The sequence below is a fragment of the Miniopterus natalensis genome, chromosome 19, assembly GCF_054644295.1.
Source record: "Miniopterus natalensis isolate mMinNat1 chromosome 19, mMinNat1.hap1, whole genome shotgun sequence".
In the NCBI taxonomy this organism is placed as follows: Eukaryota; Metazoa; Chordata; class Mammalia; order Chiroptera; family Miniopteridae; genus Miniopterus; species Miniopterus natalensis.
The window spans coordinates 37,571,486-37,593,846 of record NC_142099.1 but is presented as its reverse complement, the minus strand read 5'-3'; the positions used below and the strand labels follow the sequence as shown (position 1 = coordinate 37,593,846).

Genomic DNA, 22,361 nt, shown 5'->3' with positions numbered 1-22,361 from the left:
GCTGTGGGAGGGACGGGAGCCACCTGCTAGAGAAATGGCATTGAGGTCAGCAGCCAGGTGGTCCTCCTGGATTTCCAGGACCCCGGGTCAGCCCCCATCCCTCCGAAGTTCTCCTGACCCAGTGGAACACTACGTGGCCTCCATCCCTTCCCCCTGGTCCAGCACCGCCTTCTAGAATGTCTGACACGCTGGAGCCCCGCAGGCTAGAACTGTGAGTCCGCTTACGTGCAGATTTACTTTCAAAAAATGCAGTTGGCCCTGTGAATCCACAGGTTCCACATCTGCAGATTCAACCAGCCGAGGATGGAAAACAGTATCTTCGTATCCCAGCCGAGGATCGGAAGTGCTGTTTCCAATCCTCAGTTGGCTGAATCCAAGGCTTCCAGGGGCAGAGGGTGGAGTCAAGTTACAGTGATTTTCTACTGCGCCTGGGTGCCCCCCCACCGTTCAGGGGCCACCAGTGTTCTCCACCCCCATTGTCCATACAGTAACCACCACTGCGAGGGCCTGAGATGCAGCTAGAACCACCGACGAGCTGAACTGTATTTGACTGTAATGGGCTAACACTTAGGCGGCGGCCTGTGGCTGGCGGCTGCCGGCAGGGACGGCACAGCTCCAAGCACTGTTCTGAGCCTGGGCTGCCACCAGACTCACCTGCGCAAGGCCTTTGAAGATTCCAGTTGCCCAGGCCCCACCCCAGATCAAGTAAATGAGAATCTCTGGGGTTTTCTATTTTTTTAATCCTTGCCCAAGGATATTTTCCCACTGCTTTCCAGAGAGAGGGGAAGGGAGGGAGAGGGAGAGAGAGAGAAACCAACGTGAGAGAGACGCATCGATTGGCGGCGTCCAGCACAAGCCCCAACTGCAGTGGGGATGGAGCCGGCAACTGAGTTACGTGCCCTTGACTGGAAATTGAATCCGGAGCCCTTTGGTCCTCGGGCGACGGTCTGACCACTGAGCCACACCGGCCAGGACAGAATCTGTTTTGAAAGCTCTGGGTAATCCTAATGTGCGACGGAAGTTGAAAACCATTGTTCCACAAGCCTGGCAAACTACTGTGCATAGGAATCACCTGTTCAAATGTAGATCCTGAGTCACAAGTCCCCCAAGGGAACACACTGCAGGCCCAAGCAGATGCTGCTGGTAACCGGAGCCACCTAGTGGCAAGGCTCTGCCCCAGCCTTTAATCCACTCGCTGTGCAAACCCTCGGTCCCCTGAGCCCAGTGACAGGGCAGTTCTGGCTCTCTGCGGGCCTTGGGAGTTTAGATCGCATTCTAACCATAGTGAGGAGCCACCGCGGGAACAATAGCAAGTGCGTGATGAACTCTGATTTCCTTGAGAAGACCGCTCGTGCTGATTTCTGATGGTTTTCACAGCACCGGGTAGCTACAGAGGCCTGGTCTCCTTGGGGCTTGGATGTAAGAAAAGCCAAGGAGCCGTTTTATCCCAGAGGGAAGTGCAACCCAGCAGCAGGCAGTTCAGAGTAGCGGGTGGATCCACTTTTGGAAGAAGCAGGCAGGACTCGGGGATGCTCCCCCTGGCTCCCCCTTCTCTGTGGCAGATGGATGGGGACCCTCATTCTGCCAGGCCCTTGCCTGGGGCAGCAAGAGGACCTAAAGTGCATGAAATAAAAGGCAGCAGGAGGAAGGGGCCCAGTGGCCACCTTCTGTATGTAAAAGGCCTGCCCGGGTGAGAGCCTGCCGTTCTCTGGATGTGGGGTCCCTGGAAAGCCACAGGATATCAGGATTCTCAGCTATTGCAAAAGAGGGTGCCAGCGTGAGGCAGTTTGTTTTTTCTTTCTTGCATTAATACAATCCCCGCCAAAAAAACTTCTATCAACACCTTTAGCCCAGGAATCTATCAACCAAAGACACCTTAAAATGCATATCAAAGGATCTGAGTTGAATCCATTTCTACGGGGCCTCACCCCAGCGCTGGGCTAGTTAGCAGTTATGCCCCTAGGAACAGCAGTCACCTGGGAGACAAGAGTAGCCGCAGAAGCAGAGGAGAGGACCTTCTGCTTCTAACTCAAAAGGAAATCAAAGTAGTACAGAAAAAAGAAAACTAGGGGGAAATTGAGCTACATGATACAAATTCTCCACGAGAGGGAGGCTGGTTTTAGGATAAGCCAGTGTTTCCTTAAGTGTGTCCCACAGGCATTAATCATTCCTCACCAAAAATGCTTTACAAACCAGGTTCTTTGCCCAGGTAAACTTGTGAAACGGGGTAGCCGACCACCCCTTGGAGCACACCGTGGGCATGCTGGTGCGGTTGGCCGAATAACGCTCCCCCAGTACGTCCAGGTCCTCACCCCCAGAACCTGGGAATGTCACCTGAAGTGGCAGAGAGACTTCACAGAGAAGTTAAGGACTGAGATGAGAGGTCATAGGGACTGTCTGGATGGGCCCTAAAAGCAATCACTGAAGGTGCTAAGCACGGGCTTTAGAGAGAGAGAGGAAGGAGCCCCGAGCCAGCACTGCAAGGAATGGGCTCTTAGAAGCTGGAAAGGGCGTGGGAACCAGTTACCTCCTAGAGCGTCGGGGGGAGCAAGGCCCGGCCAACACCTTGGTTTCCACCTATTGAAACTTTCTGACTTCGGCTCCAGAACTGGAATAAACATGAGTGGTAATTTGTTACGGTCGTAGGAAACTAATACACTGAGTTAGGTGTAGGGATCAGGGGAGAGGGAAGTGCAAGTCAGACCCCGGGCACCTGGCCTGGAGTCCTGCTCAGCTCGCCGCCTCGCCTTCATCTGAAAACGGAAACATGTCCTTACCCGCAGTGAGTACTGAACGGGAGGGGCAGCGGTGGGGACACAGGGAGTGTTCAGAACTCGTCGGCCCCTCTCCCTGCTGTTTTCTTGAGATTCAGAGGAACCGCCAGACACTTGTCATCTCCCCAGGAAGCTCCGACTGTGTAAGTCACACAGGGTCCCCCAGACACGGTGAGAAGACTCTACTGGCCTTGCTCTGTCTCCCATGTGCCCACTGTGCAATGAGGGGCTGGTCCAGCCATCCCGGCCTCTAAAAGCAAACATCTGCCATCACAGCATGTAAGTCAGCCCAGAATAAGACCCGTCCCTCACCTCCGACTATGAAGTTAGCTGTTGTGAGGGTTAGTTGTTTTTTGTGAGTTTTATTATTTATTTATTTTAATATATCTTTATTGATTTCAGAGAGAGGAAGGAAGAGAGAGAGAGAGAGAGAGAAACATCAATGAGAGAGTCATTGACCGGCTGCCTCCTGCACGCGCCCTGCTGGGGATCGAGCCTGCAACCTGGGCATGTGCCCCGACCAGGAATCGAACCACGATCTCCTGGTTGATGCTCAACCACTGAGTTACGCCCAGCTGGGCCCGGGTTAGTTGTGTGTGTCAACTTGATGGCTCAGTGATGCCCAGATGGCTGGTTAAACATTATTTCCATGTGTGTCTGAAGGTTTTTCCAGAAGAGATGAGTGTGAACTGGTGGACTGAGTGAGCAGAGACCCTCCCCAGTGTGTGTGCTCAGCGTCCAAAGGTCAGGGCTCCAACAAAACAGGAAGGCAGAGGGAGGGCAAGTTCGCTCTCCACCTGCACTGGGCCACCCACCTCCACCCTGGGACATCAGCTCCAGTTCTTGGGCTCGGGCCTGACTCACCCCATCTGCTCCCCAGCTCTCAAGCCCTGGACTTGCCCTGATCTACCCCAGCTCCCCCAGTCCAAGTTGCAGGTGCAGGTGCTGGGCCTTCTCAGCCTCCGTAGTCACGTGAGCCCGTCCTAGAGTAACCCTCCTCTTACACAGTCGCAGACACACTATTCTAAGGGTTCTGTGTCTCTGGGAAACCCCGACTAATACAGCTGTTAGACAGTAACCCTTCTCCAAAGGAGGTGGCTCCCCAGTCTGAGAGGTCACCAAGGTCTGACAGCACCGCCTATCAGGGCGGGAGGCACCCAGCACCTCTAAGCTCACAGGGGCCTAGGGGCTCGTTACAGGCACCAAGGCCTGCCGTGTGTACTTGCTTCAGAGAAGGCAAGCTCTCTGCCTTATGTGCTTCACATCAACCCCATCCTGTGTCCTAAATAATCTTGAGAGGTGTTTCATATCAAAACATGAAACTGAAAGGATTAACAGTGTGATTTAATTCCAGTATACCACACAGGCACATAGATAACTTGGACATTTAACAGGGAGCTGTTGTGTCCCAGACAGCAAGCTGGAGTTCAAAGACGGAGGACCACATCCTCTCCTGCAGCCCCAGGTAGAAACAGTGCTTTCCCTGGTGAGTTAGATTCACACAGACTGACCCGCCCAGTATCCAATCCCCTCCTGTCCCAACTGTCAGCTCTGAGTGGAATGACAGGAGGTGGAGCTTAAGACATGCCAGTGAGCCCACAGCATCTGTCTGGAGTCCACCAGGAACCTAAGGGGAGCAGGTTCTTCAAAGTAAGCAAGGAAGGGAGGGAGCTCACGCACACGGGCAGGGGTGGAATCCAGGGGCGAGGCACAATCCTGGTCCTGTCTCCAAAAGTGTGTTACTGGCTATTCAGGATCACGCAGAAATTTGTGCTGCAGAAATTCGCAGCTTTCTCGATTAGAACCTAAAGGCACTTGTGCAACCTTCAGCCAGGAAGATGACTGAGCAACAGCGACACTAAGGCAAGTGCAGACCCTGCGCAGCCGGGTCCAGGAGGCATCAGTGCTGACACTGCTTCCGCTGGTCTTGCAAGTGCTCAGCCACGGGGCTCACGGCTGCTTTCAAAACGCAGATTCCACATCACCCATCTCCACACATACAGTCTTCAGTTGTGAATAATACTCGATTGTCACACGGCCATTCTCTCTGCCAAACCCTGGAAGGAAGACAAGGGGTGACAACAAGCCATCACTGCATGTCTGAAAGGTTGCAGTGACCTTCAGAGACAGGCACTGCCTCTCAGGGAAGAACACAGGGCTGGAGAAGATCAGGTCCTCAACTGTACACATCAGTTGTGGAGCAAAGCATGGGAAAGTGACCCCTGACCAGCGAGGCCAAGGTGCTGCCCGACGGCCGTGGATGTGGCCGTGGATAAGGTTCTGTGCTGAAGGAGCAGCACCCCCTGCTTGGCCTTTCTTGTCACCCTGCCCCAGACTTAGGTAGGTTCTGCCTGCTAAGGTCAAGGCCCAGTCCCCAACACATGCACGTCTCCAGGGCGCACCCCGCCAGGCCCTCTGAAAATCCTGAGCAGAGCTGGCTGGGCGTGCATGAGGCCAGGGTGCTCTGCAGAGCTGGCTGTCCTGTCCCTCCCTCATCCTGGTGGGCATGCCCGTGGGCACTGCTCCAAAGATACAGACCTGAGGAGGCAACAGTGGCCTAGGAAACCCCATGAGGCCGAGCTGCAGATGCCACACAAACCTCTCCCTGCACTGATGGTTATGTCTCATAGAACAGCGCCCGGCTCCCACTCTGCACCTGGGCCAGTGCACAGCTCCTCTGGGTGCCCCAGGGGACGGTGGTTAGGGAATGCCAGGAAAAGACCCAATCAAACTGTCAAGTCAACACCCACCCCCTCATCAGCACTCATACGGGCTTCTACGCCGGCCAACCCTGTGAGGGCCATAAGCATTTGCCAAGAGACTAAGGGACTGGGCTGCAAAGTCCAAACCAACTTGCATAAGAAGAGTGTGGGGACTCAGTGAACACTTACAGGCAACCAAGTCCAAAGAGAGAACCCCGACGTAATGGCTCTACTCCTGACGCTGCACACTCCCCCCAACACCACACTTACAGACATGACAGTAACATGTCCAACTGATCACTGAAGAAATGTACGAGCAGGCGGTGGCTAGGAAAAGCGTTCCATGTGCCACCGGTGTCGTGGCGATCACTGATTAACTGCTGGATTAAGGGATTTTTATTAATTTGTCATAACGGAGAAGACATATTAGTATCTGCTTCCTGAGACCTTAGGACACTACACCAGCCGAATCTAAAGGCTCCACAGGGGACAGTGACGTACGCTGCCAGGATGGGACCTTGGCGGTGGTTTTACTCTTACAGTGACACAGCCTGTAAAGAAAAGTAATTCTACCCACAAGACGGACCCTTCTGAGATGCAGGTTAGCGGGCACATGCGCTCGGAGAGACCGAGCAGCGGGCCCCGGGAGGACGCTATCGACACGGAGGCATGTTTGGGACCCTGGTCGATAGGACTGAAAGACGACAGCGTCCCTCGAGCCTGTGGCTCGCCCATTCCCAGCTCCTCACCTGACTTCTTATAGCCACCGAAGGGCAACTCCACCGGGCTGACGTTGTAGTTGTTGACGTAGCACACTCCGGCCTGCAGCTCCGCCACCACGCGGTGAGCGCGCTGGATGTCCCTGGAGGAAAACCCACACACGCAGGTCACTCGGCTCCTGCTGCCTTAGCAGGCCAGCGGCGAGTTCCTACGCAGCCTCGCAGACACGCCTACACAGGTGCTCGCTGTTACGCACAACAGCCGCGGAGGACAGCGGCCCCGGCGTCACCAGCAGGACGCAACCGTATAAAGAGGCGACGGGCCGTTCCTCGGTAAGCGGGAGCAATGGCGTGCTCGGTGCCGACACCGTCACAACACGAATAAACCTTGAGAGCATGATGCTCAGAGCAGCAGCCAAAAGGTCGCCCCGTATATGATCCCATTTATATGAAATATTCAGAAGGAGCAAGTCCACGGACAGGAAGTAGGCCGGTGGCTGCGGGGAGGGGAGAGTAAGCAGCGGCTCAACGTTCCTGAACTGGTGGAAACATTCTGAAATCAGGTCACGGTGACAGGTGCACAGCTCTGTAAATACTAAAAGCCACTCAACTGTGCCCTTCACCTGGGCAAATTGCTCAGTGTGTGAATTATCCCAATAAAGCTATTAAAAAAGCAGCAGCATACGAGCCGCCCTCCGCTGTGAGCGGCCTTCGCCTGCATCGTGGCAGCAAACACAGGGCGAGACTTAACCCACTGGTCCCCACACCACAGAGCAGCTTCCCACAGACGCTGTCGGGCAGGGACACTGCTTTGTGTGAGACCCCAGTGGTGGGTCCCAGTCTCCACACATCTGTCCAAAGCCCCAAACTGCATGACACCAAGAGTGAACCCCAGTGAACCGTGGACTTGGGGTAAGAGCACACGGTCGTACAGATTCATCAGGTGTAACACAAGGGCCGTCTAGTGGGGATGTTGGTAACGAGGCGGCTGTGCGCGGAGGGGGGGCACAGGCGGGAAATCTCTGTGCCTTCAATTTTGCGGTAAAACTAAAATTACTCTAAAATATAAAGTTTTGTGGGTGTTTTTTTTAAAGCAGCTCCTGAATCTTTTCCTCGGAGCTCAAAGAGAAGCTATTACTTCAGGTCCTCAAGGGAGACCTAGGTCTTCCTTCCCAGGTTCTGGACCACAAAGCCACACACAAATGTAACCTTGTTTATCACCAAAGAGACAGCAAAATCGCAAGTGTGAAGCAGACTTAGAAACCTGCCTCTGACTAACTGCCAGAGGCTAGGCAGAGTGCGCACAGTGGAGCAACCTGCCACCACTCAAAAGACCCAGTGCTCCCGCTCCCTTCCTACTGTCACATAGAAAGACACTGATCACATTACTCACAGTAGTTAACGTCGGGAATGCCCTAAAAGTGGAATGGGAAAAAAGCTCCGTGTGCACAGTGCGTTCCAGTCACCCCAACCTAGCTGCCAGCTGCCAGGACCGCGTTCTGGGAGAACGTGGCGCAGCATTTACGAGCCGACGGCCTTCCAAATTCCTGGACGTGGACCCTCGTGCTTTACCTAGGTCAGCGCCGTAAATATTCATTCCATAAACCAATGAGAAAGGGCAGAATTGTCATCGACCAAGTTTACAGCTCAATTTAAACTCAGAAGCAGGGCTCTGGCCATGGAGGGCAAACTACAAAATGCTACCTGGGCATCTTCTGACTTCACCGGAAATGCCGACAGATACGCAGCGAGGGCAGACCCTGCGAGGGCACCGGGCCCCCCCGAGCAGGCAGGAGCCCCCTCCTCAGAGCCCGCTGGGGCCTTCCCCACATACCTGGTGAAGACACCGGCAGCTAGTCCAAAAGAGGTGTCGTTCGCTCTTTCTAGAACCTCCGCTTCGGTGTCAAATGACAGGATGGACATAACTGGCCCAAAGATCTCTTCTTTCACGCAGGTCATGTCATCTCTGCAGTTAGCTGCACGCAGTGGAATAAACCAGACACCGCGCAGGACTGTTATTCCCGGCACCTGAAATGTCCCCTTGTTCACAGCACACAGTCCACACACAGCTTTCCAGAAACTTCCAGAGGACGCTCCCAGAGTGTACGGGACACCCCTTCTGCACAGCAACCTGACACTATATATTAGAGGCACAGCCTTTGTGTGATCCTATAGCCACATTTTAACTGATCGCAAGGAGACCGCTAATGAGGTGAGCGGCATGCGCACGCAAGGACAATCACATCCCTCACAACCGTGACAGCTGGAAGCAACAAACTGAACATCTAAGCAAGAGACAGCCGCTTGGGCCATGCACATCCCAGAGACCGACTTCTATGAAGCTCCTCAGAGTAACATTTTTGAAGAAAATTTAATAAAGTAAATGCTCATGATAGTCACGGAAGAAGATACAAACTGTTTAAGGTGCTGTCCCAATTTCTGTTAAAATGTTACATATATGGCCCTGGCCGGGTGGCTCGGTGGGTTGGAGCATCTCCCGTGCACCAAAAGGCCGCAGGTTCCATTCCTGGTCAGGGCGTACACCTAGGCTGAGGGTTCGATCTCCGGCCGCGAGGCATGTGGGAGGCAACCGATCGATGTTTCTCTCACATCGATGCCCCCCTTTCTCCCTTCCCCTCTCTCTAGAATCAATAAAAAAGCACCTCCGGTAAGGATTAAGAAAAAAAGTTACATATATGATTAATGCCTTTTACTCCTTTTCACATTTTCTTAATGACTCTGTGATAGAATTAGAAACAAAAAAGAAAGTTCCAATATAAAAAAACCTTAGAAATAACTGAGGGGGTATTTACTTGGTATGAAAATGTACTTAAGTTCCTTTAAGCGGACAATTCTTTAAAATGATACAATTCACACTTGACATTTTAAAACAAGCACATGTCAAGCTCATATATGTCCATGTCGAATGCTGAGCCCAGGGGTTCTGGAGCGAGGGGCCCCGTCTGCCCTGTCCCTGCAGCGAGCGACCCTCAGGGCGGTCCCAGGCGAAGCGCGACGGGGCTTACAGGCCGCGCTATGATGTGAGCGGCGTGCAGGCCAGAGAACAGCTTCAGAACCTGCTGCCAGCACCGGCTTCGTGGGAGAAAGTCTGTAACCACTGTTCACATATCCACAAAGATGACAAGTCTTCCTCTCTTACGACGGGGATGACAGCTTACGTGTGCTTAGGGATTAACAGTTCTTAGGCGGTGCTTAAGCGAGATTTACTAGTTCTAACTCTTTGGAAACTAGGCATCCACATGTAATTTTTAGGGAAACCATTAGCCAGAATGTTACTACTCAAGACAATTCACTGCTCAACAAGCCCAGAACACGATGATGGTCTCGAGCAGGGTGGAAACAGAGCAGCTGGGGGCACGCTCCGGGCAGCAGCTGGAGGAGAGGAGGGCGAGTGCAGCTGACGTACAAGAAAAGGGTCCTGCCCCAAACGTCACTCACTCAACTTCAGTCCCCAGTATCAAGTAAATGAAAAATTAAAATCTGCAACACTCAGAAATGCACAGTGTAATAAAAACTGCCGTCAATCCCAGCATTCAGAGAAACCACTATAAACACTACGAGGCACACTGTTCCTTTTCCAGGCATATGTTTGGTCTTCAATAGATTTGGGATCAACTATATTTTTTATTTAAAAATACACTGCCACCCTGGCCCGGGTGGCTCAGGGGGTTGGGTGTCGTTCTGTGCACGGAAAGGTCACCGGTTCAATTCCCGGTGAGGGCACACACCCAGATTGCAGGTTCGATCCTGGCTGGGGCATGTGCGGAAGGCAACCAATCAATATTTCTCTCCTGATTGATGTTTCTCTCTCTTTCCCTCCCCCTTCCTCTCACTCCAAATATAAAATAAAAATATATTTAAAAATAAAAATAATACACTGCCAGCTGTTCCTATTCACTGAGTGACCACAGGCTGTCCATGGCAGGGACATCAGGTTCGCAGCTCTGAGGCCTCCTGGGGGAGGGTCAAAGGCTCAAAGTGCATCGAATATCGACGGTAAAAACTGAGACCATCTCACCCTTGGAGACAAAAATCAACCAGATCTACCTTTGAGTTATGTTATGTGCAAGGAATCACTTCACACATTCCAGCCTGCATACAGTTCTTCACAGCCTACAAAACTCGCAGCACTCAGGAGGCACTAACACACGTCATGAACGGGAGGGGCCTCGGGGCGGCGTCACCCTGAGCGAGGACGGACGTAACTGGTTGAGGGCAGTTGGGTAACATTACACCTGACCGTCCAGGCCAGGTTTTTAGATTGAAAAGAGGTGCTAAACATTCTGAAATGACATAATTTTTAGAAATACTACTGTATTGTCTGACAAATTGGTTTCATCACGCTGATGTTCTATGGTTCAAAGGAAGATGCATTCTCCACTGCCTTTCCTGAGAAACGCGACTCATCACTCTTTTCCCAAACCTGCACTTTCATTTCTCCGAGCTCCTTGCTTCCAGAACGACAGGCGTAGACCCAGTAAGTGCCTGGTGCACTGACACACCTGGTCGTCCCAGGGGCTTCGAAGGTAACGGAGAACTTCTACTTCTTCAGTCTGGGCAGTGGGGACACACCATTTGCCAAGCCTTGCTTGACACCATACACATGCTCTATAAAAATTCTTTCCCATCTGATATTTCATTCAAACTATTTAAAAGCAAATAAGAGAACATACTCAATACACAAGGTCTCATGAAATATCCATCCTTTAACTTGGGATCTTCGGGTACATATAGGTCTCCCCCACACAGCACCTTAGCCCCCTGCCAAAGAAGACAGAACGCATACTTTATGTTAGACAAGCAGCCCCCACGTGCTTTCCTAGACAAACGCAGGCTTAGTCACTCCACCGCAAGGACAAAGCAGGACACTGCCCCAGACCCCAGGAGACAAGGGGGGACGGCCACAGGACAGGCCCAGCACCAGGCGGTGGGAGTAACTGCCCTCCCCTCACCCCACCCTGCCCCAGCTCCCCAAGTTCTTCACCTGCTCCTTTGCCTGTTTAACAAACCCAAGGACTCGCTCCAGGTGTGGTCGGTTGATGAGGGGGCCCATCCTGGTATCTTCCAGAAGGGGGTCTCCGATTTTTATCCTTTGGGTCTGTTTCACCACCTGCTCTGTGAATTTATCAAGAATTTCCTTTTGCACAAACACTCTTGTGCCATTACAGCAAACCTGGAAAAGAGACACGAGTTTATCAGTATGCAGAGAAGAAAAAAAGGGGGGGAAATCCCATAGGCTTAAGCTTAAAAAATACACTACACCTTTGTAAAGGTTCGTTCCACATATAAAAATTCCCTCCGTCCTGAAGAGCATCACACATGTAACATAGCACAAGCTGTCTGCTCTTTTTTGTTTTTAAAGATATTTTTTAATAGACACTGCCATGATGCCCATGCCAATTTATATGCCTCTGAGCAGTAATTTTTTTTTTTTAAATATATCTTTATTGATTTCACAGAGAGGAAAGGAGAGGGAGAGAGACAGAAACATCAATGATGAGAGAGTCACTGATCGAGCCCACAACCCAGGCATGTGCCCTGACCGGGAATCGAACCCCTATCGCCTGGATCCTAGGTCGACGCTCAACCGCTGAGCCACGCCCGGCCGAGCTAAATTTTTTTTTTTTTATCCTTACTGAGGATATTTTTTCCATTGCTTTTCAGAGAGTGGAGGGGGGGAGGGATCCATGTGAGAGAGACACATTGATTGGTCACCTCCTGCACGTGCCCCAACCCGGGCCAAACCTACAACTGAGGTACATGCCCTTGGCTGAAATCAAACCCAGGAACCTTCAGTCTGCAGGCCGAGGCTCTAGGGTGAAATCGTCTGCCCTTTGAGAAAAAACTTTATCTTCTGCCCGGCCAGTGTGGCTCAGTAGTTGAGCATCAACCCATGAACCAAGAGATCACCAGTTTGATTCCAGGTCAGGGCACATGCCCGGGTTGCGGGCTCGATCCCTAATCAGGGGCATGCAGGAGGCAGCCGATCAATGACAACTCTCTCATCATTGATGTTTCTCTCTCTCCCTCGCCCTTCCTCTCTCTGAAATCAAGAAAGATATATATATATATATTTTAAACTTACATCTTCTTGTGGTTGTTTAAATTTTCCTAAGGCCGGTAATAGATCCATATGACCTTCAGGCCCTGTCCTATTTGCTCACATCAGCTGCTCAATTTGGCTGCATATTTAAGGGGAAGAGGTAAGAATGGGAGGGGTCTGAGTAGAGTTAAGAACTCAGGGTATGAGCCTAATAAAAACCCAGAGCATTTCATAGTCAATGTTTGTCTCCAAAATCACAAATAGTGAGTATTTAGACTCTCCCATCGACGTGACGTAAATACCGTTCAGACGCTACGAGCTGCACGAGGCATACCTGGGCAGCTACAAAAATATGGAGACGTTCTATGGAATGAAACAGTGGTTCCATGATGTGTTAGACGAGACAGCAAAGTGCAAGAAAGTACCTCTGTGCACAAGGAAGAAGGGGAATAAGACCATACAGGCATCTGCTCACTTGTGTGAAAAGAAAGACAGGAAGGGAAGGTCAGAGAGAGGTGGGCCGGCGACCTCCAGGAGCCCTGGGAACCGGTCGGGGCAGCAGGACTGACATGTCTGTGTGGCTTGGTGTAAAATTCTGCCATTTAGAGCCATGTTAGTCTGTCCCCTAATCACAATAAACAAACCTTTAAAATCAGCAAGGATGCGGGAAAATAAACCTCAAATGAAACAAAACAGAAATCCGTCGACTTGTTTCTTAAAATGAGTATCATGACCACACCGCGGGTGGGGGAAGGAAGGACCGACCGGGTTAACTTCTGAACAGAGTTTTAACTACACCCTCGGCTAAAGACAAAAGGAACTGTAAAAAACTATGAGCTCTAGTTAGAAGGCTTATTTTGCACAAATCTGAAACTGCTACAAATGTATCCTAGACCGACAACTCAATAAGCATGCTGCCAGTAACTGACACCAGGCTTCCCCGTCAAAGAAAGTCACACGCATGGAAGGGAGGGGAGAAAACCAACCCTGCAGGACTGAAGCGACTGGGCCACCTGTATGAACTTGCGGTTATTAATACAAATAGATATAGAAATAGACACGTGTGCATGTGTGTGCATGTGTGTATGTGCATGCGGGTGTGCTCATGCATGTGTGAATGTGTGGATGTGCCTGTGCAGGTGTACATGTGTGTGCATGTGCACACACATGTACACACAAGATGCCAACATCTATTCCCAGCTCTGGCTCTGAGAGGGTCTGGAGGCAGTGGCACCCAGATCTTGGTTTCTAACTACCATTTACCACGGAATAGGACCAGGCTCGTAGAGAAAGGCTGATTCCAGAGCTCGGCCAGGGGAAGAACCGGGCGTGTCTGGCACACCTTGCTGTGCCAAGAGGTCACGTGCTCAAGGGACAATGAGGACATATCAAAGGGTCACAGAGAGGGGCTGCCACCTGCCGAGTCTACGATTGAGCATTGAAACAAGTAATGGGTTTTACCCACAGAAGCTCTTAAGGATCCATGGGTCCGTGCTGACAGAAATGAATGAGACCAGGGAACGTTCTTTCTTACAGTAGAAAGTGAACTAAAAAATGGAGACTGAGTAACAGTTGCAAACTCACCACTGAGCGACCACCACAATGAAAACTGTTTCCAGCAAAAATCGAAAGGGTACTAAACTGGTGGGTGCACGTCTGGTGGGCACAGGACATCTCACTGTCACCTACGTGACACTTAGTAACCACCAAGCAAGAAACAAGCAGTTTTACACAAACACCCACCTGAAGCCAGAGATCAAAGTTAGAACACGGCTGAAAATAAAACATCCCTTTTGTGGTGGTTTCTTTTGGCCAGAAATGCATAAACTAAATCTAATCAAAGGGGAACACCAGGTGGACCCAAAATGAGGGACCTTCCCTAAAATCAATGGCCTGTACCCTTTAAAGTGTCCAGGTCCCGAAAGGTAAGAGGGGCTGAAGGACTGCTCCAGATGAAAGGACACGGGCGGGACACAGCAGCTGGACCGGGAAAAAAATTGTTTTCTTTTGCTAACAGGATGGTAGTCAAAGAAATACAGAAATCTGAAGAAGGTCTAAGGACTGAGTGACAGTGCTACTGATTAAGTCTACTTGCTTATGTAAGAGAATGCACTGTTTTTAGGAAATACATAAGTATTTAGAGGTTGTGGATCTTATGCCTGCGACTTTCAAAGAATTCAGGAAAAAAAAGACAGATATATGTGTGTAATGATAAACACAATAAAACGTGGACATTTGAGGGACCTGACTCGAAGGTTCACACGAATTCTTTGGACTATCTGCGCAATTGTCCACGAGCTCTGGAATTATTTCCAAATAAAAAGCCTTTGAAACATGCCGCTCGATGCAGGGGTGAGGCCCCTCCCAGCCTGTCCCCGGGCAGGCGCCCACCTCGCCCTGCGTGAGGAAGTTGGCCATCAGCGCCCCCTTCACGGCGTTCTCCAGGTCGCAGTCTGCGAAGATGATGAGGGGAGACTTGCCTCCAAGTTCCAAGGTGACAGGTTTGATTCCTCTTGCCGACATCTCCATGATCTTACAGAACAAGAACACACTCAGAGGTTGAGCACAAAGGAGATCGTGCCGGGTGGACTAGACCGCAGACCTCCAAAGGCACCGCGGACGCTGCTCTCGGTAAACGCTGGGCTCTGTCCACTTAAACGCCCTTCTCTGGAACACCGAGGACGAGCCACGGAAACGCACTCGGCATTCTGAAGGGGGAATTCACTTACAAATACTGTCCACTCGCCGACTGCCCAGGACACTCCCTCTATGACTACTGATCCTTGTTCAAGGCTGACAGAGCTCAGGGCACAGTCGAGTCAAAACAGTGAACATGAAGTAAACTAAGAAACACCCCTCCTCTCGAGGTGGCTGCTGCGGACGAGCGAAGTCATCAAACCCCACGCGTGGCAGCCCGAGCCCACCCAAGACCAGGAGCTGATGGCTTCCACCCTGCCGAGTGCACTCCCCTCCCCCTTCACACGTCTGAGTCCCCTTCAGACCCACGGGGGTAATACCCACGGCCTCCCTCCCGCCTGAGCAGGGTAGGTCGGAGGTGAGGCCTCCAACGCGGGCTCTGGGCGGGCCGGACACCCACAGCTCGATGCCGTTGCATTAACGCGGACTGTGCCATCTCACCTTCGAGCCAGTGGGCACACTCCCGGTGAAGGAGATCTTGGCCACATCGGGGTGCTGACACAGAAGCTGGCCTGTGGCGGCCCCTCCTTGCACCACGTTGAAGAGGCCGGGAGGCGCCCCAGCCTCCGTGTAGATCTCAGCCAGCAGCAGCACGGACACGGGCGTGAAGGGGGACGGCTTGAAGACCATGGCGTTTCCTGCAGAAGCCCCACACACACTCAGGACTTGGTGGGTGATCCCCGCAGGACAGGACTGGGGGACAAGCCAAGAACGTCTCCAACTGGTCCTTGTCCCATCAAGTCCTTATCAATAAGCAAATGTATCTCGCCTGGCTGGCGTGGCTCAGCAGCTGAGCGTCGCCCTATGAACCAGGAGGTCAGGGTTCGATTCGCGGTCAGGGCCCAGGCCCAGGGTGCGGGCTTGATCCCCAGTCGGGGGAATGCAGGGGGCAGGCAATCAATGACTCTCTCATCACTGGTGCTTCTCTCTCCCCCTCTCCCTTCCTCTCTGAAATCAATAAAAACATATATTTTTAAAAAGTCTCTCGTGCCCGGCTGGGCGTGGCTCAGTGGTCGAGCATCAGCCTAGGATCCAGGAGATCGTGGTTCGATTCCTGGTCAGGGCATGTGCCCGGGTTGCAGGCTCGTAGCCGATCAATGATGACTCTCTCATCACTGACATTTCAACTCTCTCTCCCCCTCTCCCTTCCTCTCGCTCTAAAAATTAATTTTTTGAAAAAATTACATATATATAGTAGTACGAGAAAACTCCTGAAGTCCGTCAGCCAGTTTCTGTGATGGGAGCCTTGGATGTCACTTCTCTTAACACAAACAGAGGAGGAAGTTTAGCTTCTGCTCCTTAACCATGTGAGATTCCCAAGTGCTCCCCTTCACAGAAATTCACGTCCAGAAAGGAAGAGACTTACAGGGAGCACAAATCTAATCCAATCTGACAGTAAAAAACAAAACCTCCAAGATCAAAGCTTTCTTCCTTCCCCAAACCAGTAATATATGAGATAAATACAAATAGTTTTAATACAGACACAATCTGTGTGCATCACCTACACTACAAACCCTAAGGGGCCGTGCAGGAATGGACATGTGTCCTCTGAGACTGTGCCCAGCACGGCCCCTTCTGATGTGAAGACTGTGTCTGTGAATGGGGGTAATGGAGTGTGTGCGTCAGTGTGTATCAGTGAGTGTGTGTGTGTCTGAGTGTGCATGTGAGTGTGAGTGTATGCGTGTGAATGTGTGCATGAGTGTACTTATGTGTGTGAGTGTGCAAATGTGCCTGATTGTGTGACTGTATGACTGTGAATAAGTGTGTGTATCTGTGTATGAGTGTCAGAATGTGTGAGTGTGTGTGACTGTGAGCATGAGTGTGAGTGAGTGTGCACAGGTGAGGGGAGAGACAGGAGGAGCCGCTCTTTCTCACCACACGCTAAAGCAGGGGCCGACTTCCAGGAGGCGATCTGAAAGGGGTAGTTCCAGGCGCCGATCCCCACGCACACACCCAGCGGCTCCCGTCTGGTGTAACCGAAGGAGCCCCCTGGGAGCTGGATATGCTCGCCTGCGGGGCAAACGGGAGCAGAGGCGTCAGCTCTCCCCAAGGCCTCACCACACCCGCTCCACCCGCTCCAGCCGCTCCGCCCGGCCGCTCCGGCAGCCCTACTCCGCTCCCGCACATCCCCTCCACGGAAGAGCCGGCTGTCCCTCTCACCCACGGTCACCCAACTTCCCGTCATCCTCGAAAGCTTACTGCGCATCCAGGAGATAACACAGATGACGTAAAACAGGGGAGACCCAGGCCTGTTAGCCCCGAAACCTGGCCCTTCAGGAGCTGACGGAGCGAGGCCGGGGCTTACCGGCCATGGACCCAGCCAAGCCCGCGTAGTACTCCAGGCACTGCCAGGAGGTGTCGATGTCCAGGCGGGCCTCGAAGATGGACTTGCCGTTGTTGATGGTCTCCACGGCGGCGATTTCATCCTTCCGTTCCTGTGCGCAACACCGAGGCCAGCTTTAGGCAGGCCACCTTACCCACGAGGCCAGCTTTAGGCAGGCCACCTTACACACGAGGCCAGCTGTAGGCAGGCCACCTTACACACGAGGCCAGCTTTAGGCAGGCCACCTTACACACGAGGCCAGCTGTAGGCAGGCCACCTTACACACCGAGGCCAGCTTTAGGCAGGCCACCTTACACACGAGGCCAGCTTTAGGCAGGCCACCTTACACACGAGGCCAGCTGTAGGCAGGCCACCTTACACACCGAGGCCAGCTTTAGGCAGGCCACCTTACCCACGAGGCCAGCTTTAGGCAGGCCACCTTACACACCGAGGCCAGCTTTAGGCAGGCCACCTTACACACGAGGCCAGCTTTAGGCAGGCCACCTTACACACCGAGGCCAGCTTTAGGCAGGCCACCTTACACACGAGGCCAGCTTTAGGCAGGCCACCTTACACACGAGGCCAGCTGTAGGCAGGCCACCTTACACACCGAGGCCAGCTTTAGGCAGGCCACCTTACACACGAGGCCAGCTTTAGGCAGGCCACCTTACACACGAGGCCAGCTGTAGGCAGGCCACCTTACACACCGAGGCCAGCTTTAGGCAGGCCACCTTACACACGAGGCCAGCTGTAGGCAGGCCACCTTACACACCGAGGCCAGCTTTAGGCAGGCCACCTTACACACGAGGCCAGCTTTAGGCAGGCCACCTTACACACGAGGCCAGCTGTAGGCAGGCCACCTTACACACCGAGGCCAGCTTTAGGCAGGCCACCTTACCCACGAGGCCAGCTTTAGGCAGGCCACCTTACACACCGAGGCCAGCTTTAGGCAGGCCACCTTACACACGAGGCCAGCTGTAGGCAGGCCACCTTACACACGAGGCCAGCTGTAGGCAGGCCACCTTACACACCGAAGCCAGCTTTAGGCAGGCCACCTTACCCACGAGGCCAGCTTTAGGCAGGCCACCTTACACACCGAGGCCAGCTTTAGGCAGGCCACCTTACACACGAGGCCAGCTTTAGGCAGGCCACCTTACACACGAGGCCAGCTGTAGGCAGAGCACCTTACACACCGAGACTAGCTTTAAAGCAGGCCACCTTACACACCGAGGCCAGCTGTAGGCAGGCCACCTTACACACGAGGCCAGCTTTAGGCAGGCCACCTTACACACCGAGGCCAGCTTTAGGCAGGCCACCTTACACACGAGGCCAGCTGTAGGCAGGCCACCTTACACACCGAGGTCAGCTTTAGGCAGGCCACCTTACACACGAGGCCAGCTTTAGGCAGGCCACCTTACACACCGAGGCCAGCTTTAGGCAGAGCACCTTACACACCGAGGCCAGCTTTAGGCAGAGCACCTTACACACCGAGACTAGCTTTAAAGCAGGCCACCTTACACACCGAGGCCAGCTTTAGGCAGGCCACCTTACACACCGAGACTAGTTTTAAGGCAGACCACCTTACACACCGAGGCTAGCTTTAAGGCAGACCACCTTACACACCGCAACAGAGGTAACACTCGGACAGAATACAAGGCCCAGTTGTTAAAAGTAGAAACAGCTTTTATTTCAACAAAAATAAAAGGAATGGCAGTGTTACACTGGGAAGAGAAATAAAAGCTTATTGCTGAACAGCAGCCCTGCTCTCTTGTTAACTGTCCCGGATTTAAGACCAATATTTCATTTCAAGATCAGTTAGAAAAGGAATGCTTTGAGAAGTGAATATTATACATGTATATAAGTAGGAATACATACAAATGTGTTCACATGCATACAGCAGGAGAGAACAGTCCTTAGGGAAGTTATGCAAAGTAGCCAACTACATCATTGACAGTGAACAGGTTACATGCACACACGGCTTTAATTCGCCAAAAGAAATGCAGTTATCTTCTAATGCTCACAGCTCACTAATATACCCTTTTCAAATACTGTTTCTAGTTGTAACCTGCAACTCAAAGACACTGGAGATGGCTCAGGGATGAACTGAAAAGTTTAGGAAATTACACCTAAAAAAATCTAAATAATGCCTTTCCCCCGAAAGAAGATGAAAGGATCGAATATGTAAGAGAAAGATATTTGCTATTATGGATCCAATTTAAAATAAATGGGGTCAATATCTGTACATGAAAAATGAATGAAACCAATGGAAAGAAGAAGCATGGTCTTAACAAAGCGGTAACGAGAGCCTGGCATGGTTGCTTTAAGACTGTAAAAAACTTTAACTTTGTTTTTTAAGAGGGAACATGTATAAATCTATGAAATCTTCCCAGGCAATTAAGATAAAAATAAATTTGAAAAAGGAAGAACTTAAGAGTCATCAGAGGGAAAGCTAAAAAGAGACAAGTACACATGGCTAAAAAGAAAAGGAGAGCCTTGGCCAAGTGGCTCAGGGGGTTAGAGCGCTGTCCCCACAGCCAAGGTTGTAGGTTTGATCCCCAGTCAGGGCACTTATAAGATTCAACCAATAATGCCCCAACAAGTGGAGCAACCAATTGCTGGTTCTCTCCCCCTCTCTCCCCCTCTCAAAAAAAGAAGGCCCTGGCCAGTTTGGCTCAGTAGCTAGAGCATCGGCCCACAGACTGAAGGGCCTCAGGTTCAATTCCAGCCAAGGGCACGTACCTCGGCTGCAGACTCGATCTCCGGCCCCAGTCAGGGTGAATGCGGGAGGCAACCCATCAATGTGTCTCACATCGTTTCTCTCTCTCCCCCTTCCACTCTCTCTGAAAAGCAGTGGAAAAAATATCCTCCAGTGAGGATTTTAAAAAAGAAGAAAGAAAGAAAAAGGAAAGAGATAACCTGCCAAGCACATGTTGTAACAAAGATGGAAAAGAAAACCCACCAGGGGGGACAGCACAGAGACAAGATCCTGACAGGGACTCCCTCACGAAAGCTTGTTGTATGACCCAGGTGAGCAGAGAGAAATACTTTCCAATTTCATAAACAAGTTATAACCTAACCATGCATCAATGTCAAACTACCAACCATCCCCAAGAACCCTCTGGGCAAGGCAAGACAACTTTCCCCGGAGGGAATAAATTGAAGCATACCCTTATGATCCTGGCGGCCTCCAAAAGGATTCGGCCACGCTCCAGGCCAGATTTTTTGCTCCATATTTTGAAGGCAGCCTTTGCATCTTGAACGGCCAAATTGACCTCGTTTTCTCCTGAGCATGTGAAAGTAGCAATCACACGGCCTAGAAAACAAGGCGAGTGAGTTATCTCACCAGATAGCACACATTTAAATAAAGCATTATGTATTCAGATTTCCTCTTAGGATCCCCTTCTTGTCTTTTTTTCTTTTTAAACAGCTAACAGTTTACCTTTATTGATTTCAGAGAGAGGAAGGGAGAGGGGGAGAGACAGAAATATCAATGATGAGAGTCACTGATCAGCTGCCTCCTGCACGCCCCCAACCAGGGGATCGAGCCCACAACCCGGGCCTGTGCCCTGACTAGGAATTGAACCTCAATCTACTGGATCCTAGGTCAATGTTCATCTGCTGAGCCACGCCCGGCGCCTTCTCATCTTTAAGTACAGTTTGACTAGTGACCATCCCTACACTACCATCCCTACACTAGCAGTTAACTCTATTTTGGGGTCATTGACCCCTTAAGAATCTAATAAAAGCTGCAGAGTTCTCTGCAGAGAAACATAATTGTATCACATAATTAGCAACACCATGTCCCTTGCCCCAAGCACACCCTGACCTTGAGCACGCCCTGAACTTTCAGTTAAGAACCCCTGCCCACCTCTATTTCACAAGCGGGCCTACTAACACCAACTTCCTAGCAATGACCTTGCGACACTCCTTAACAATGTTTGAGAAGCTGCGGGATCCTGCAGACTCAGCGTCTCCTGGGTGATGAACTGACTTTAAATCCCGGGTCTATGTTCTACACAAGTGGCCTCGCAGTGCTAACAACTGAGAGTACGGTTAACCAGCAGCCCCGTCGGGAAGTGATCCCTAAACGCGGGGTATGAAAAAACCTAGTCCCTCCTCTCCAATCCTACTCCCCAGCCCTGTTCTGGGGCAAGAAGCCACCTTCCTGGGCGCGGGTCCCCGCGGAGGCCTCCAGGGACAATGCTCTCTCCAGGGCTTCACGAACCCGCCACCTCTGTTCCCAACGCGAGCGGCCAGTTAAAGGCGGCGGCCGCGGGCGACACGCGTCGCGGGCGTCGGGCCGCCTGGGGCCCAGCGGGCGCTCGCTCCGCGCGGTCGGGGAGCCACGCTCAGGCCCCGGGGCGCCCGGCGCGGGCCTTGCTGGTTCCGCAAACGCTCGCAAGTGACCCACGAAACCCAGCAAAGCGCCCGCCCCGAACGAGAAGCCCGGGCCCCTTGGCGGGGCTGCGGCGCGGCGCGGGGCGCACGGTTCCCCTTCCGGCCGATTCCCGCGCGGAGGCATTTTCCCCGCGGGGCAGCCAGGCCCCCGCCGCCCCCCGGAAAGCGGCCGTCACCCGGCGGCGGCGCTGCGCGCGCGTGGCCGCCGCAGGCCCCGCGCCCCGCCCTCGCCCCAACCGTCCCGCCGTCCCGTTACCGGAGGCCGGCTCGAACGCCCTCTCCGTGCCGGAGCCGTCCGCCGGCTGCACGCGGGCCCCGCCGCGGTAGTTGAGCGGCTGCGAAACGACGAAGGTGCCGGTGCTCATGGCGGCGGGACCGGGCCCCAGGGCGCGGAGCAGCGCGGGGAGCAAGGCCGGGCCCGAGCGGAGCAGCATGCGGGGCACAGCGCCGAGCACTGCGCGGAGCGGCGGGCGGATGGGGCGGGGCCTCCCGCGGGCGCTGCGGGACGCTGGGGCGGGGCGCGCGGGCGGGGCCTCAGGGGGCGGGACCAGAGTTCAGAGACCCGGCGGGGGCGGGGTCTGACCAGGTGGCGCCTCTTCTCCCCTCCCCCTCCCCTCTCCCTCCACTCTCCCTTCCTCCCTCCCCTCTCCCTCCCCCTCTCCCCTCCTCCCTCCTCCCCTCCCC

At 52.7% G+C, this 22,361-nt stretch overlaps 1 protein-coding gene across 1 annotated transcript; it reads right to left on the bottom strand.

Annotated features, from left to right (window-relative positions):
- Nucleotides 1-4,097: 4,097 nt before the first annotated feature.
- On the bottom strand, nucleotides 4,098-22,142 carry ALDH9A1 (aldehyde dehydrogenase 9 family member A1). The gene is made up of 11 exons (XM_087828170.1): nucleotides 21,934-22,142; nucleotides 20,447-20,592; nucleotides 17,262-17,391; nucleotides 16,832-16,966; nucleotides 15,398-15,594; nucleotides 14,651-14,791; nucleotides 11,201-11,389; nucleotides 10,890-10,977; nucleotides 8,030-8,171; nucleotides 6,226-6,338; nucleotides 4,098-4,831 (listed from the first exon to the last, which is right to left on the bottom strand). The coding sequence occupies exons 1-11, from the start codon at nucleotides 22,109-22,111 to the stop codon at nucleotides 4,737-4,739; spliced, it is 1,554 nt and encodes a 517-aa protein (XP_087684296.1). The 5' UTR covers nucleotides 22,112-22,142; the 3' UTR covers nucleotides 4,098-4,736.
- Between the last annotated feature and the right edge of the window lie 219 nt (nucleotides 22,143-22,361).